This window comes from Hoplias malabaricus, chromosome 1, assembly GCF_029633855.1.
Source record: "Hoplias malabaricus isolate fHopMal1 chromosome 1, fHopMal1.hap1, whole genome shotgun sequence".
NCBI classification, from domain to species: domain Eukaryota; kingdom Metazoa; phylum Chordata; class Actinopteri; order Characiformes; family Erythrinidae; genus Hoplias; species Hoplias malabaricus.
In genome coordinates, this window is record NC_089800.1 from 26,993,917 (window position 1) to 27,010,578 (window position 16,662).

General features: G+C 39.5%; 1 protein-coding gene across 1 annotated transcript in view; it reads right to left on the reverse strand.

Moving 5' to 3' along the window:
• Window positions 1–5,958: 5,958 nt before the first annotated feature.
• dchs1a (dachsous cadherin-related 1a) overlaps window positions 5,959–16,662 on the reverse strand; it is a 152,185-nt gene continuing 141,481 nt past the window's right edge. The window contains exon 23 of the mRNA XM_066677655.1: window positions 5,959–6,240. Within this exon, the coding sequence (XP_066533752.1) occupies window positions 5,959–6,240 (282 nt within the window). The remainder of the gene's footprint in view (window positions 6,241–16,662) is intronic.

Here is a 16,662-nt window from a genome sequence, read left to right on the forward strand (position 1 = left end):
TTATGACTGTTTCTAAAGAGCGCAAAATAAGCTCCCAGAGCAGGCTTTAACATGAAAAATAAAAAACCTGTTTTTAATTTGTGACAGCCGATCACACTCGAGGAGCTTAGGAGCCATAGATAGCTGACAACTTCATTAAGAAAGATTAAAAAGAGATCAGAGCTAAAATAGAAACCTCTCCCTCCAGGCAAAACTGGAGCAAACTCCCCAGCCCCAGAGTCCTGTACTGGTTAATAAAGCTCAAAATGTATGCCTTTCCTTTTTTAAAATCAGTTTTGGGGTCTTGCATCTTTCTTTGACTGTTTTCTACTCTGAAATGTCTTTTTAGCTCAGTTATGCAGCATGTGCTTTGCTTGCGCAGGCCTCACTGGTGAATTCACAATTTTGATTGTGGGGTTGCAACCATGGCATGAGAAGTAATCCTGGGATTGGGGGGTCACCAGTTTGATCCCCTGGACTGGCAGAGGAAAATAAACAGGAAAACAATGACGCAATGAGTGAAGGAAATGTGCTTTCACTCCCCTGAACATGCATGGCTGAAGTGCCCTTGAGCAAGGCAACTAATCACCAACTGCTACCTAAGTGCTGCGACTTAAGTGGCTGACCAACACGTTGTATTAGTGTGTTCAATGACCCCTCAAGTGTGTGTGTGTGTTCACTGCTATAGATGGATTAAAAGCAGTGTCTAAGTTTCACCAAGGTGGTCTTCGTCTTTTTCTTCTCCATCATGTTTCTCTCAATACAGTACCCAACATGCATTATTACATTCCATCCCAGTGGTCATCAGCATCTCCTAATTGCAAGCTGTGATCTTCAGGCTAAAAAAAACATTATATGTTCCAAAATATGTAATGTCCCAGAATGCATTCTGCTGAGTAACTGACTCACAGTGCTATCTGCTAATTCATTGCATTGTCTGCAGAGTCACTTTGCTGAGCACTCAACATTTTTTTTTTGCTTTTCCATTAGGCAAATCTGGTAGCTGGTCCTGGAACTGGAGCCATTTTAGTCCCTGTTCACGTCTGGTAGGGAGCAAGCAGAGTAGGTACTGAATGTGATGTGTAAACTTTGCAGAATGCTGACTGGCCAGAGAGGATTTACATGGCAAAATGCAGACCTCCAACACAAATGAGCCACTTGTCAGATCTCCGATTTACATCAGCGGTCACACTTGTTTTATCCGACTCACAACAGCAGCCCATAACATTACACCGTGGTGTTTTAAAGAGGTTTAAATGCTCAAGGGATCAGTGATTGATGATAAACTCCTCTGAGAGTTGGACGTGCAACAAGGAAAACTCTGCTGATCTGTGAGAATGGGGTCTCTGAGTCGTGTTCAGTCCAAAAAACAACAAAAGCAATATGCGAATATGCAAGTAAACAGCGTGTAATGTTACTACTGATGTTGTTGTGGTTTTCAAAGTCTGCGGCTCCTGTTAGAAACAGGGTTTTGTGATGTCCCATGCTACATTTCATAGGGAGCTGTGCTAGTGGAAAGGTGACCAGGCAAAAGCAAGCTGAGCCGTGCTGAGATGAGTCAAGTTTAGCTGATGCCATGCAGTGGAAAAGCACCATTAGTTACACTGCCGGCTGCTGAATCACTGCACCATCTGCTGAGTCACTGCACTGTCTACTAATTCGCTGCACTGTTTACTTTGTCACCTGAGTCAGAAGTCACTGCATTGTCTAAGGAGTCACTGCGCTGTCTGCTGAAGTTTAAATGCCTTTCTCGGTTTTGCATTAAGCACAAACCAAAAATTCTCTGCCTGGTTTACCCCTCTTATTCCAGAGCCTGGAAGCAGTCTGTATTCACTACATCAGTCTCTCTCTGTCTCTCTGTCTCCCTCCCTCTCTCTCTCTCCTGCTACAGGCCCAGTGTTAGAGCCAGAAAAACATAGAGAGGGAGAACTAAAGAAAATAATCATGCCTTGCACCAGTGAGGTTACATCAACATAGTAGCTACTCAAGAATAACAATGTGCCAAAAATTCTGAGTCTAAAAACTCAGAAACGTATTTGTGAATTTTGAATTCATTTTCCTCACTTATGCTTTGTTATGGCAAAATGTGTGATTGATAAGTGGGCAATAGTGGGAAACATTTTGCTCTTATATAGGAGCCTAGCTTCACTCTTTTTTTATTCCACAGTAATTTGTTTTCTTGCTGTGCCAAAGATTGATATATGTGGAAGAATTGGGGTAGGTCCATAGGTAGCAGCTTAATCAAGAGAACATTTTCTCACATCATTGATCAGGAGACCCAGAGGACCACCACAGAGCAGGTATTATATGGGTGGTGGATCTTTCTCCATTGACACTGGTAAGGTGATTGTGTTGTGCTGCAGACACAGCAGTGCCTGGTGTTTTTTAGACACTTACCTCATTGGTCCACCTTTTAGTGCCAGTAGCTTATCTGCTGCTACACAGTTTGTGTTGTTCATCCTCTAGTCCTTCATCAGTGGACACAGGATGCTGTTGGAAGGGTATATTTTGGTATCCTCTTGTACAAGTGCAACAAACACTAAAACACCACCACCATGTCAGTGTCACCGCAGTGCTGAGAATGATCCACTATCCAAATGATGTCTTCTTTGTTAGCTGTTCTGTCAGTGTTCTGACAACTGAAGAACAAGGTGAAAAGGGGCTAACAAAGTATGCAGAGCAACAGAGGACCTACTAGTGTCTTGCCTTGAGAAAAGATGTAAGTCTGGGGCAAACTGGATGAGCAGATATAGCTTGTTTTAACCAAGCTTAAGCTTAATCCTTGTTGGTGAAACCTGCCCTCAGTGTAGAACAGTTAATGCAGGCCAGGTGTCCTCAGCTCAGCTCAGATCTTACATCCTCACAGCATCTTTGTAGCCATTGGTCAGTGTTCCTAAAAATAAACATGAAAAGTGGTCAGCATGGCAGACCCAGAGATGAGAGTTGTGGTTGTAAACACTGTTTTGCTGTATGCTCCAGCTGACAGCACGCTGCATTCACTTTAACTGTCCATGGCCAGTTGAGGGCAGTGTAGATTTAAAGGGTTCAGTGGGAAAAAAACTGGACACAGGTCCATTTTAGTTCTTTACCAGGAAAATGTGTGGTCAGGCCAATCTGTGGATCCTACTGAAACTTGAAGAACACATCAAAGTCTTGAATCTTCAACAGACGATTCACATACGGTTTAGGTGGCACAAGATAACTGGAAATAAACCAAAATACCACCTTTGACTCATTTTATGCACAGTTGTAGGCTTTATACTCACTCCAGACAATTAGTCAAAGTGAATTAAGTTTGAATGTACTGCCATAAGTAACAGTTAGATCACTGGACATAGCAAAGTGCCTCGTCTATGGAACATATGATGTGTTTATTGTTGTGTTTGATGTCATCTTAATTCAGCTGTGTGTAGTTTGGCAAATACCAGCTTTGAAAACGGACGTAGCGAAAACAGTGAAAACCGTCAAAAAGAAAGCTTCAACTTGTTGAACCATGAAAGGATTTTCAGGCAGGCTTTGTTTGTGTTGTGACTGAATGGTGGTCGACTTCCCTGAAAGCCACAGATCAAAAAGTGCTGGGTTATGGCACTAACCCATATTGAGTTAACGGCACGCACAGGGATAAACTGACCCAGCATTGCTGACTTGTATGACCACATTCGACTGGAACCTGGAAAGTGGGAAGAATTCTGGGAAAGTAGAAATAAACATCATGAAAGGAACAGTGTTAACAACAAAGGAGTCAGCAAAATTGAGTGATATAAAATACACTCACAGACCAAAGGAAAAAATGCACCTGGGTTGCTGCAAAACTGCATGCAGTTAAGTCTCAGACACATACTGTCACTGTCGAGAGAAAAACATGTATCTCCTTTTTTGTTGATTTTTAATTACCCATTTGGACACAGCAGCTGTCCTTCACATTGTATTTCATGATGGACTCATAGTAATGCACAATCACAATCGTTGTTTATTACATGGGTTTCCACTGAAAATTAGGAAGGTTTCCTTCTTCCATAAAAGTTACTATACTGGAGATAATTTTTTTTGGACAGCGACAATATGTAAATGATGACAGATGTGGTATGGGCTGCCCTATAAAAAAAACTGCCTTATAAAAAGACGCTCAGAAGCTACTTTTGGGTAGTACACCTCTTGGTGAGAGATCATTGACTGCTAGACATGCCTCTACAACACACTCAGACATTTTGCCCAGTTACCAGACTGTGAGAAGGGGCACATCATTGAACAGAAAGAAACAGGATGGTCGTTTTGACGTATTGCCTGCTATGTAGGCCATTCTAACCAAGCTACTAGGAGGTGTTGGGAGCAATGGTGTTGTGAATTAGAAATCTGGATTGCTATAGACTGGAACTATATTATATTTACAGAGAAATCCAGGTTCTTTTTGAAATCCGATGACAGTTGGGCTATAGTATGGAGATTTTGTGGTGAGTGCTTCCATCGTGTCCTTTCTGTGAAGTGGCACACTGCCACAACTGCTGGTGTGATGATATATGGAGCTGATGCATAAGACTATTGTGCTCCCTGTGTAGTGATACGAGGGACACTAACTGTTTAATGATATGTGCAGGAAGTCCTGCAGCCACATGCATTGCCTATCATGGCAGGGCTTCTAACTGGCATTATTCAGTAGGATAGTGCTCACCCACACACAGCAAGGGTTTCCCAGGAATGTCTTGGCCAGATTACTACACTTCCTTGGCCTGCACAATCACCAGAATTATTACCATTTATGGGCCAGCTGGAACTCCACCTTTGGCAACCTATGTGTGTGCAGGATCTACAAGCCCAGCTGCAACATCTCTGGGCAAATGTGTTGCAGGATGCCATACAGAACCTGTATGCATCCATACCCAACCATATCTCATCTTGTATCCAGGCTGGAGGCAGCCCAACAGGGGACTAGAGCCTCCATTCAATTGTATGGTTTCCCGAATAAATTAATACTTTCTTTCTAATATTTGAATCATGTATATATCTTCTTAAAGTTTACATTTTATTCATTCATTTATTTTTATTAATTTTTTTGTCAAATATTGTAATTGCACCCTTCAATATTCATGCTATTTTAATGTGACCACATAGTAGACATGTGTATGCACAGCCTCTATCATCTCCACAGAAAAACATGAAACAAAAAGGGATACTGGAGATGCAGTAGAACTGCATTATCTGGAGTGATAGAATCCCCACCCAATGCCTCATGGATGAGTTACAGTTGTGTTTATGATCCAGAACTAATCATTCAACATACATTAGTAACGTCCTTGTGGCCGAATGCCATCAAATTTTCACAGCATTGTTCCAGCATCATAAAGCCTTCCCAGAAGAGTAGAGGCTGTTATCACAGCAACAGGTGATAAGTTAATAGCCTTCAGTTCACAAATATTCAATGAGTTAGCGACTACAAGTGTAATGGTCATTGTTATTTAGACCGGCTATTGTATCTGTATGCTGACCCATCTATTGCATGGCTACTATTTCCTTACTGCTGCGAGCTCTGTGACCAGCCATGAAGCCAAGAACTACTCATCACCATGGAAAATGACCAAACTAAATGACCCAAGTTGCTCAACCCAGCATTTAGATAGAAAAAGACAACCCAGCACTTTTTGTAGAAGCGCATTTGAAATAAATCCAAAGAGGTTTGACTCAGCAATTGCATCTTTGGAAAAGAGCTGCCGAGACCTGGCCAGCATTACAAAGTAACTAAAGATGCACTACCAAGACAAAGTGTCCAAGCACGGCATGCTCCTGACTGTGGTCAAGTCCAAGAAACAGAATTACACTTGGAGTAAAATCAGCTGCTCCTCTCCCAATTAAGCACGGCCAGTTTTGGGGCCCAACCACCATGCCAGACTCCATCTGATGGAAACGAAGCGAGTGCAAACGAGGCAGGCAGAGTGCAATAATTTCATCATGGTGGAGCCCTGAAAAACAGAGAAGAGGAATGAATCAAAATGCGGCAAAACTGTGGAAGCCTGAAATGTGAGCAGCTGGAATCACTAATGAGAACCAGTCCCAGGTGGTTGCTAAGTGACAGGGGCCAAGCGGCCGGCCCAAACTGCGGCCACTATTCTTCACCTCCCTGGCCTCCCTCTCCCTCTCTCTCTCCCTCCCTGGCAGGGCGAGGCGAGGCAAGGCGAGTTTGTAGGGCAGCCTGAAATGAGAACCAGACCCTTTCAACCCCACCACTGGCTCTCCTTGCCCCTGGCTGCTTTTTTTTTTCTTCTTACGCTGAGGAAAAAAACAGAGCGTGCTTCAAAAATAGATCAGGGATCGCGTGCCAGTGGGGTTTGAAGACTCACTTTTTTCCACTCCCTCTAGTCACGCAAAAGTAGCCTGACAAAACCTTGAAGAGTGGGGCAGGAAAAAAAAACAGAACACAAAAAAGGACAGAGGGAAAAACAGAAGTCCTTCTGGATGATGTTTTTTTGTCGGGGGAGAAGCTGCCACAGTTTCAAAACACCAGTAACTCCTCAAGAAACGTGCTAAAGGTTGAAGTGTTCAGGTGCTTCTATTGTAGCAGCTTCTAAAATGACTCTTGTCGGCATACGAAGCCTGATTAGCTTTTGGATTTGCAAGATCTTCTCTCCATAATACTGAACTAAATGTGTACAATTCCACATTTAATAGATGAGTATTTGGTCGAAGAAGCACATTCTGGGCCACTTGCTGATTAGAAATATTTTTTTTGAGCTGGCCAATTCAATCACAATCATTATAAAAAGCTTCTCTTTAAATACAAGACATAAGACTAACAGCATATCTCTCTCTCTCTCTCTCTCTCTCTCTCTTTCTGCTAAAGCTATTAACTTCACCAGTCGTTATTGTCATTATATTCTCAAGGCTATGCCAATCCCAGTCAGGAAGAGGGCACGAGAGCTCTTTGGAGCAGCAGAGTAAAGTGTTGCCATTTTAGACTTTATTATGACTAGCCACAAGAAGTCTGTAAAGCCTTCAAAGCATGCTAATTGAACATATCAGACAGTTTTCTGCTGTCACCATTTCTAGCAGGTCTCAGGGCACAAGAAAGGGTCTCTTTTAAATTCAGCCTTATTCACTGTAGATTTACCACAGCAGCTGGAGTGGAAACAAAGGTATTTTGCAATTCTGAAAATGAAAACAATGATCAAATCCTTATTTTCCTGAGTTTGATCCTAACTCTGAATTGAGTCTTGACTTTTCCAAGTAGCTTACCTCACTCACACACACATACATATATTCACATACCCACTTCATTACATTTAGCAAAACCCATCACAAAGTGCATATTCAGTGCTTTGCGTTAATAACAGTGTGCTGATTTTACCACTCAATTTTAATAACAGCATTTTTAGCTAAAGGCATGGCATTGTATAAAATAAACGTCCCTCAAGAGCTGTTCAGTTCAGCACAGTTTCAAATAACGAGGCTTCCATTATAGAGAACATTTCAGACAAAAAATTTCAGGTCAGAGCTGATAAAATGGGCAATGAGTGTAGAAAAAAGTGGTCCAGTGTATTAATTAAACTACTGTAATTTTTGTAAATATGACCTCTGCTATGAAATGAAATGAAACAGCAAAGAGGTACAGGGCATTTCAAATAATTTCAGTGAGTTTGCCTTGTGTCACTAATCAATTCAAAATTGTCTCAATAATCAATTTAATGGCAGAATACTAGACATAATAACTAATTTTGCTGAAGTGTTATGAATGTAATGTTTAATGTAATAAAGCAACAGCTAAAATAGCTAAGTTAGCTATTGTGCTAGCTAGCATTCCACATGCTAGTCAGTGATTTATATTGTCTTTGTTATGTTACCTTTAAGCTGTATTGGACCTAAGGCTACTGCAGCGAACATCATTAGAGCAATGACTGAGCTTGATCATAATATAAACAAGAGGCTGATTAACGCATGTAAAGGAGGAGCTTTCAAGTAGCAGCAGTCTAAATATTGGCTTTAGGAGTCCAAAAGAACCACACAACTGGACTCACTTTCACTGGGTGGGCACAAATTCTCCTCTCTTCTCATCTATAAGCACACTGCTAGCAGTTTGTTAATTGGCATAATAATTGGATAATTAATGTTCTCCTTCAACTGTGTTGTGCTGTCTAGTGGAGTTGTATTAGCAGTAACCTGAGAAAATTTGGGAGTAGCTTGCTTCATATGTCTCAGAGACTAAACTCTTTAGCATTGTGTTAATTTTGCACAACTTAGCCCTGACAGAACCGACCACATGGTTTGAGTGACTTAACAGAGCTCCTTAGCCACACAAACGAAAAAAATATGCAGCGGAGATGAAACTAAAAAGTTGGGCTTTTCATTTGGCATATGTTAAAACCATATGCTCCACTACTTGAGCTAACATCGCTCTACATTGTTTGTTTGCAGATGAGCAGTTTGTCTTTAGTCAAACTCACTGGGAAGTGCATCTCCAAACCCAACTACTCTACATGGCCAAAATTTTATAGACACATGCTTATGCAGTCTGTCTTCTGGATTTGCCTTGAGCCATGAGGTAGGTAGTAATGTTGATGATTAGTTTTTATATCATAAATGCCAGCCCAACAAAGCTCAGGAGTTGGATGGAACTCTATCAATCCAGAGACACTAGGTCCAATACCCTACAACACAGTGATAATGGTTTATACCCCTCCAGCTTGTGCTTGGCATTGAGAATGGAGACCTTTAGATCACATCTCTATTCATTGGGTCAGGGCTTTTCTGTGTAGATTATAACCACGGACAATTGAACATCTTTGTTCATAACAGAAAGAAAGAAAATCCTTTGTAAAAGTGTATTTTTTGCCTGTTATTTTGTCATCCATACATCCCTTGTTGATGCCAGCATTTATCATGAGCAGGCAGTGATTAAGTAGCTGCGCTAGCCTAGCAGAGCTTGGGTTACACATTCTCACACGACACAGAAGAGCAGTTATGACCCAGACCACTCTGGCTTAGCCTCATTTCTTCAAGACAGAGCCTCCCTGCCAATGGATGATGTAGTGTTAGGGCTGGCGCACATTTAAATGTCTCACCTTACCTGACCTTGCAGCTTGAAGAACTGAAAGCGTGGGAAGTGGCCTGCACCCTTGCTGGATTAACCTCTCATTGATTTGGAGTTGTAGTTAATACAATCATGTTTGCAACCACTCTATGGCTCATCTTGATCTTTGGAACTGCATCTGATACTGGGCTGCATATCATCATTTGCATTTCAAAGTGCCCACTTCATCATTAACACTCCACAAGTCCAGATTGGCCTCTTCTGTAAAGGAATTTGTTTTCTCTAGTCAGTTGCTCAACCTCATTTCATTCAAATGAAGTCCACTGTAAGAGGCCTGTGCATATTATTTATGTTCAAAACAATCAGGTCCTAGGTTCCCAAAACCAGGCCATGGAATGGTACCCGGCAGTGAGTCGTTTGGTACCAGGCTACGACTGCCAGCTATCATATAGGAAAGTAGAAGTATAACTTGTATAGCTTGCAATAACTTCACTTTTTAAAATATTTGTATAGTTACATTTTAATTGTATTTTTATATATAAACACAACACATTTGTTTTGTTCCTATTTTTCATGAGCTGACCTCAAAGATCTAAGACTTTTTCTATGTACACAAAAGGCCATTTTCTCTCAAATATTGTAAACAAATTTGTCTAAATCTGTTTTAGTGAACACTTCTCCTTTGCCGAGATAATCCATCCAACTCACAGATGTGGCATATTATTTGGGAGGGAGTGTGTGTGTGGGGGGGGGGGGGGCAGTGAGTATCTGATGTGACCAACATATACCTCACACAGTGCAACACAGCTCCTTCGCAGAGTTGATTGTGGCCTGTGGAGTGTTGGTCCACTCCCCTTCAATGGCTGTTCATGCTGATCATGCTGCAAAATGAGGTGATGGTTGTTGTATATGAATAGTAAAACAATGGGCCTCAGCATCACGTCACAGTATGTCTGTGCATTCAAAATGCCATCAATAAAATGCACCATTATCCAGGCGTCTGGTCTCAGATGATCTTGGAGGTCCTGGGCCAGTGTTGTTACATGTGATCTGCAGTTGTGAGGCTGGTTGGATGTACAGCCAAATTCTCTGAAACACCTTTGGAGACGGCTTATGGTAGGTATGTGGACATTCAATTCATGGGCAACAGCTCTGGTGGACATACCTTCAGTCAGCATGCCAACTGCACACTCCCTCAAAATATTGCGATATCTGTGGCATTGTGCTGTGTGATAAAACTGCACATTTTAGAGTGACCTTTGATTGGGGCCAGCCTAAGGCACACCTGTGCAATTACCATACTGTTTAATCAGCACCTTTGAGGTGGATGGATTATCTCTGTAAAGGAGAAGTGTTCACTAACACAGATTTAGACAAATTTGTAAAGAATATTTGAGAGAAAAAGGCCTTTTGTGTTCATAGAAAAAGTCTTAGATTTTGTTTTAGATGAGACAGCTCATGAAAAATGGGAGTTGGAATTATATTTGTGTTCATTATATATTTAAAGGGAACATACTACAGAAAAAACCCTTGTTCAGGGCATGTGCATATTAATTTTTGGGACCTGAAGCCCAGTAACCCACAAATGTGAAACAAAACCACCCAGTAAGTTTTTGTGGGCTGCCCAAGTCAGTAAACATATGTGCTGATACTTATATAGTGTGCAGACACTTTAGTATTGTCCCACTTCCTAAAATGGAGGTTAAACAGAGCAAAACAAACACAGTGTCTGCAGACAAATGAGTAAAACCTAGTAATTTTTTTTGTACATGAGAATGGATAAGAAAAATAACTGAGTGAAAGTAACTAAAAACCAGAGATTCTGCTCCTCACTCCTCATTTTTGGGGTCTTGTGCTGTACTGAGCTGTGGTTCATTCTCGTTTATAGTTATAAGAGCTGAAAGCGATCATTCTGAACATGGTTGTTTAGACATTGGGAGAACGCTGCTGTGGTATTTGATCCTCAAGGTATTTTGACCAAAGCAAACAAAAGAGGTCCTAGAACTGTGTCCACTTGTGGAAAAAGGGTTATGTCTTTTTATTACTGCAATTTCAAATATCTATCCAGTTATCTGTGATTATAAGTATAGCTGCTTCTTTATCATGTTGCATGAGCATGCTGTTGCCTTTTCCATCTATATAGTTCTGTGAGCTCAAATGTTGTGGGGATAGGAGGTTGTCTTTATATTATGGGATTTTTTTTATTTAAATTGTGAGTGCACTGTTCATGGATCACTTGCAGGATTTATTTGCTGTCATGCAAAATATAGATGCCCACTAAGTTTTGCACTGCTTCTTCTCAAATTTGCACTCCTCACCTTCCATTTTATCTTGCATGTTTGTGAAGCATTATGGTATATTCAGTGCAGGTCATATACCATGCAAATACATAAATACAAATAATTCATACAAAATAATACATATACAAATAATAAAAATACATTTTTTTCTAAAAATCACTCCACATTTATTGCACAAAAAATTTGGAAATGTTCTTTGCCCTTTTCTCTAAAGGTCATTAGAGATACCTGATTTTTGGGTAAGTTTTATGAGGTTTTGCTTACACTGTAAGTTGGAATCCAAATTTCCCTCATCTCCAAGATGTGCATCTTGGATACATTTGGCATTCAGCGAACAGTTTCACCTCACAGGCTGACACTCCCATTTATTCCATCCTTCATGAGCTGCTTCAAAATGTCAGATGCCCTGTGCCTTTTCAGAAGATTAGGACTGATTAGATATGGTAGGATTATGCCTTCCAGTTAAAAGGAGAGCCTGTTTTAATTTAAAAACAAAATAGTGGAGAGGAGAATGTTAACATCACGGTCCTTTGGCTCAGGCCTTCAAACAAAACCAAAAAATGCCAAGCTGGAACCTTGGGAAGAAGGGTCAATGCTGAAAAAAAGAGAGAGAGAAAAAGCAACCTTGCTGTAATTCACTGAACTGAACAATAGTCAGCACAGAGAACTGAGAAACAGGGAACAAGAAAATTGTAGTTAGAGGTCACTGGTGATTATGAATACATTTTTAATTAGGCACTTTGACAAATACAGTACAAACGTACCCTGGTCCATCGGGGTAGGGGATATAATTTTAAAGAAAGTGTCCAGTGAGTTCATTTTAGCATTTACAAAGGAGAAAACAACAGCTATAAAGTCATTGACCTTTGGATTATGGAGTACAAGGCTGGACAAATGATGAGCTAAATCTTGGGCAGCGATGTTATTCAAAGGGCACCATAGTGTGAACTTTAGGGTGAACTTTACAGGGAATACAATCCAAATGAATGTAAACAAGTATACATTTATTTTCTTCAGAAAACAGCATAGAAATGGCACATCCTGGATTTCACAGTTAATTGGATTCAGACATTGCTTGTTTATGCAACAGCCACCAAAATGAATGCAGCACTAGCAGGAAGGCAGAGTGTCATACAACAAACAAACCATTTCACACAAATATCACTGGACTGGAATACTGGAATTGTCTAGAAACTAAAGTGGAGCTTCCTTAAAAACAAATAAACAAACAAAAAAAAATGACTAAACTGGAATATTGTGATTTCCCAACAAATGAAAATCCTTAAATACAAAAACACTAAATGAGAAAAATCACACACACAAAAAAAAAAAACAAACAAACCCAAAAACAAACAAACAAAAAAAGCTCTAATCTCTAAACTGGAGCCTCCTTAAAATAAAAACCATCATTTTACTAGAATACTGTTATTTTCCAGCTACTGAAGTTGAGCTTCCTTGAAAACCAATACATCACTGAACTGGAAATAAAATAATTTTTTTATCTGTATTCCCTTAAAAAAACAAAAACAGGAACACTAGAATTTTTGATCGAGCAAATTGAGCTTCTTTAAAAAAAATAAAAACAGACAAACAAAAAAAAATGTATGACAAAAAAGCAACTAACAATTAGTAGGCACAGTGGGGCCAAACAATGTAACAATGAACAGAAAAAAGAATTTTTGTGGAAATGCTACAATTCTATTTCCAAATGTACTGGTAATTGTCCAGTAGAAACTAAGTACACACACACACACAATATATATATATATATATATATATATATATATATATATATATATATATATATATATATATATATATAAAAGCCTATTTAACCTGTCAGCATAAAAAACACCTCATGGAAAAGTAACATTAGCAACAACAAATAGAGAAGATTGTGCACTAGAAAGACAATGCAGCAGATTGGAAAAAGGAAACTGCTAAATATCTAATTGACATTAATGGACTCTAAGTGACCCACAGCTTACAGGTATCTGAAAGGCACAACCATGTGAATTCACTACTAATACTGCTAATGTGGTAATATCAACCAATACTGTTCACACTCATATTCTACAGCAAAGGCATACGATTAAGGGGAACCTTTTAGCAACAAACATCACTCATAGACAACTAATGAGAAGTCAGAAAGTATATACAGTACATTCATTTGACCAGGAAGGCAAATTTCTGACTGGTTTGCCTTCTCCTTCATTAACTAATATGAGCAGCGATTTTTGTCTTCATTGAATGCTACAGTAAGTAAACACTGAGAGATTAAAAAATGCACTTCAGATGAGCAAGGAAGGCATGGAATGGGCCACTACAATCTTCTATCCCAAAGTACAGTTTAAAAAAGGCCAGGATAGGAGATGAAATGTCAGGATAATGATATATCCTTGTAAGTAAGTGTTATAATAACTACAATGTCTATAATTTCTACATACAATGTATTCCCAGTTGTTTGTGGATACCGCTTATTATGAGTAAATTCAGCTACTTTAGATGCATCCACTGTGACAGTTTAGTTTTGTGTATGGGAACCTCATAAGCTTAAGGTTACCATTTCTGATACCACGTCAACTACAGGAGTTTGAAGCCCCTCTGTAATCACTGGGGTGTGTCCCCACCAATCTACAATCTCTAGTGGGATGTAGCATGGTCTAACATCTTTGGGATGAGTTGGAGTGGCCTTTGTGATCTAAAACAATCAATCATTTCCAGATCTGATTAATGTTCTTATGGCTGAATGCCATTAAAATCCTCACAGCAATATCGTGTGTAAAGCCTCCCCAGAAAAGTAAAGGCAGTTAAGGAAAAAGGGAGGCAAACAATTAATGCCCTTGATTTCAGATGAAAAGTTGGATCTTGGGGATTGTTTACTCAAACATTTGGCCATATCTTTAACTATGAATAAATAAATTGCAAGCAACATAACTGGCTGAATCAGCTAGTGCTTAAGTGTGAAACAAGACTCAGGAAAGTCAGGCAGATTTCCAGTTCATCTGAGTTGCTTACAAATGCCATGCACATTATCACATGAAAGATATGCGAAAATGTAGCAATGCACCATCAACAGCTGCCAGGAGAAAAGACATGTTGATGTTTGATGCCCAGTGTTTGATTACACCTTTTGAGAGAAGGGTGGTACATTGACAAAACTGCAAAAAAGTTTCTTGGAAACGGACATTTTTTTTTTAATTGATGCTAATATAGGGTTTGAGATTTTTTGCAAGAACATTCTAAGACTACTTAACTTATTTCCATATAGAAATCTGCTCCCTGACCCAAGTCCACTTTGCCTAACAAAATATTGGTTAGTGAGCTGTGTTCAAAATAATGTTAAATACTATAGTATTTTTAGTCTATATAGTGGGCATGTTTTTATTTGAATGACTGTACCTATGAACATTTTCTCTCTAGCTCTCATACTATTATAGCTGTAACTAGGGCTGTGTTTAGAATCAATCCAGAATTTGAGGAGTGAGTGAATATTCTCTGAATGTAACAGGCAGTTATACAAGAGGCCATCCATTGCAATCATTCCAAGAATAATGTAAGGAATGTGTTGGGCTGCTGATGAGAGGGATGGCTTTGTTTTAATGAAAAGGTTTGAAGGAGATATTTCCACCTATTTGTAAGATTGTTCCAAGTATGTTCTACTTTTCTACAGTATCAGCATTAACTGTGAGGGACTTTTGCACCTCAGATATACTGATTGAAGTTTATATTATTTATTATTTAACTGCTTGTTCAGTTCAGGGTCGCAGTGGGTCTGGAGCCCACTCAGAATTATTGGGTGCAAGGCAGGAATACACCGTGGATGGGGCATCAGTCCTTGACAGAGCAACACACACACACAGACACTTTTGAGTCACCAATCCACCTGCCAATGTGTGTTTTTGGACCGTGGGTGGCACCCATGTGGAGAAAACCCATGCGGACACGGGGAGAACACACCAAACTCCTCTCAGACAGTCACCTGGAGTGGGCCTCGAACCCACAACCTCCAGGTTGCTGGAGCTGCCACCATGCAGCCCATTTTATATTATATACTGATAAAATATTTGTATTTATGTAGATGTGCAATACAATATTGCCCAAGGTATATTCTGTCAGTCAAGTCAAGCACTTAATAGCAAAGTGTTTTGAGGCAGGTTTAGTCTTTAAATTTAGCAATAGCAAGCAATCAGGCATATTTGGGTCGGGACTCAATGTCACAGGTTTGGGTCAGGGTTAGACTTCAATTTCTTGACCATGCAGACCTCATTTCTGTTCTGTTTCTACAAACGTTGCTTGAAATATTATATGACATACCTGTTAACAGAAAATTACAATATTCTACATGCAATTACTGGATAAAACATGTATAGAAAAACTATACAGTTATGTTAATTAACTTGTAGTCTTAAAATATTCTTACCCAAATCTCATAATCCAAAATAATGTATATCTTTACTAGAATCATTAACATCTTCTGTCAAAAAAGAAAAATAGGTCATAGCTTCTGTAGCTCAACATTTCTCCATGAGTAATTCCCATGATCACTCTATCTATCTATCTAACCCACAGCATGATTTATTTGGGTCAAACCCATAGCGGATCTCTGGGCAGCACAAATGAGGACAAGACCTTGTTAAAAAAAAATATGTTTGAAAATATTATGAATGTACTCATACTGAGAAGCTGCTTTTTTGTTTGAGCCATGTGTGCCCATAATGTGAGAGAAAAGAGCAGCAGGTACAAAGACACTTTTGAACACTTTTGAACTTATTTTTTGATTAACAAACCTTCATAGTCCGTCAGGTCTGGCCATCCTGTAAAGACTTGTTTTATAAATACTGATAAGACAATTAAAGTTATTCATAATATCAAGGAGATGTAAGAGCTTAATTCTGAACAGAGTTCAAAGAATATTTTAGAATGTCTACTGTAAATTAGACAAACTAGAAAACTCTTGTTATGAACGTACTATTACAGTCACATATATACAAATAGAAATGTGTAGCAGTAATAATCAGAGGTTATGACAACCCTATGACACAAGAAATGCCATGTTCTAGTCAAAAAAACACAAATACCAGTACAAAAATATATAATACAAAAAGTGTCCTCCTCTTACAAAAACATTGACATCAAACTTAGCTCTCCAATAGAATGTGCAAATGCTGCCATGTCCCTTGGCATCAAGTCATATTTGTGGAGAGAACATTTGTAAGAAGCCATTTTGGCTTCAAAGTACTTTGTCCAAATTAAACACTGCATCCTCAGCTCTCTGGCCAGCCAGTGAGGCTACATGACATGACATTACTCATGATATCACATCCATGTTGGACATCTGTCATGCACAGGGTCCCGAGTCCGGTG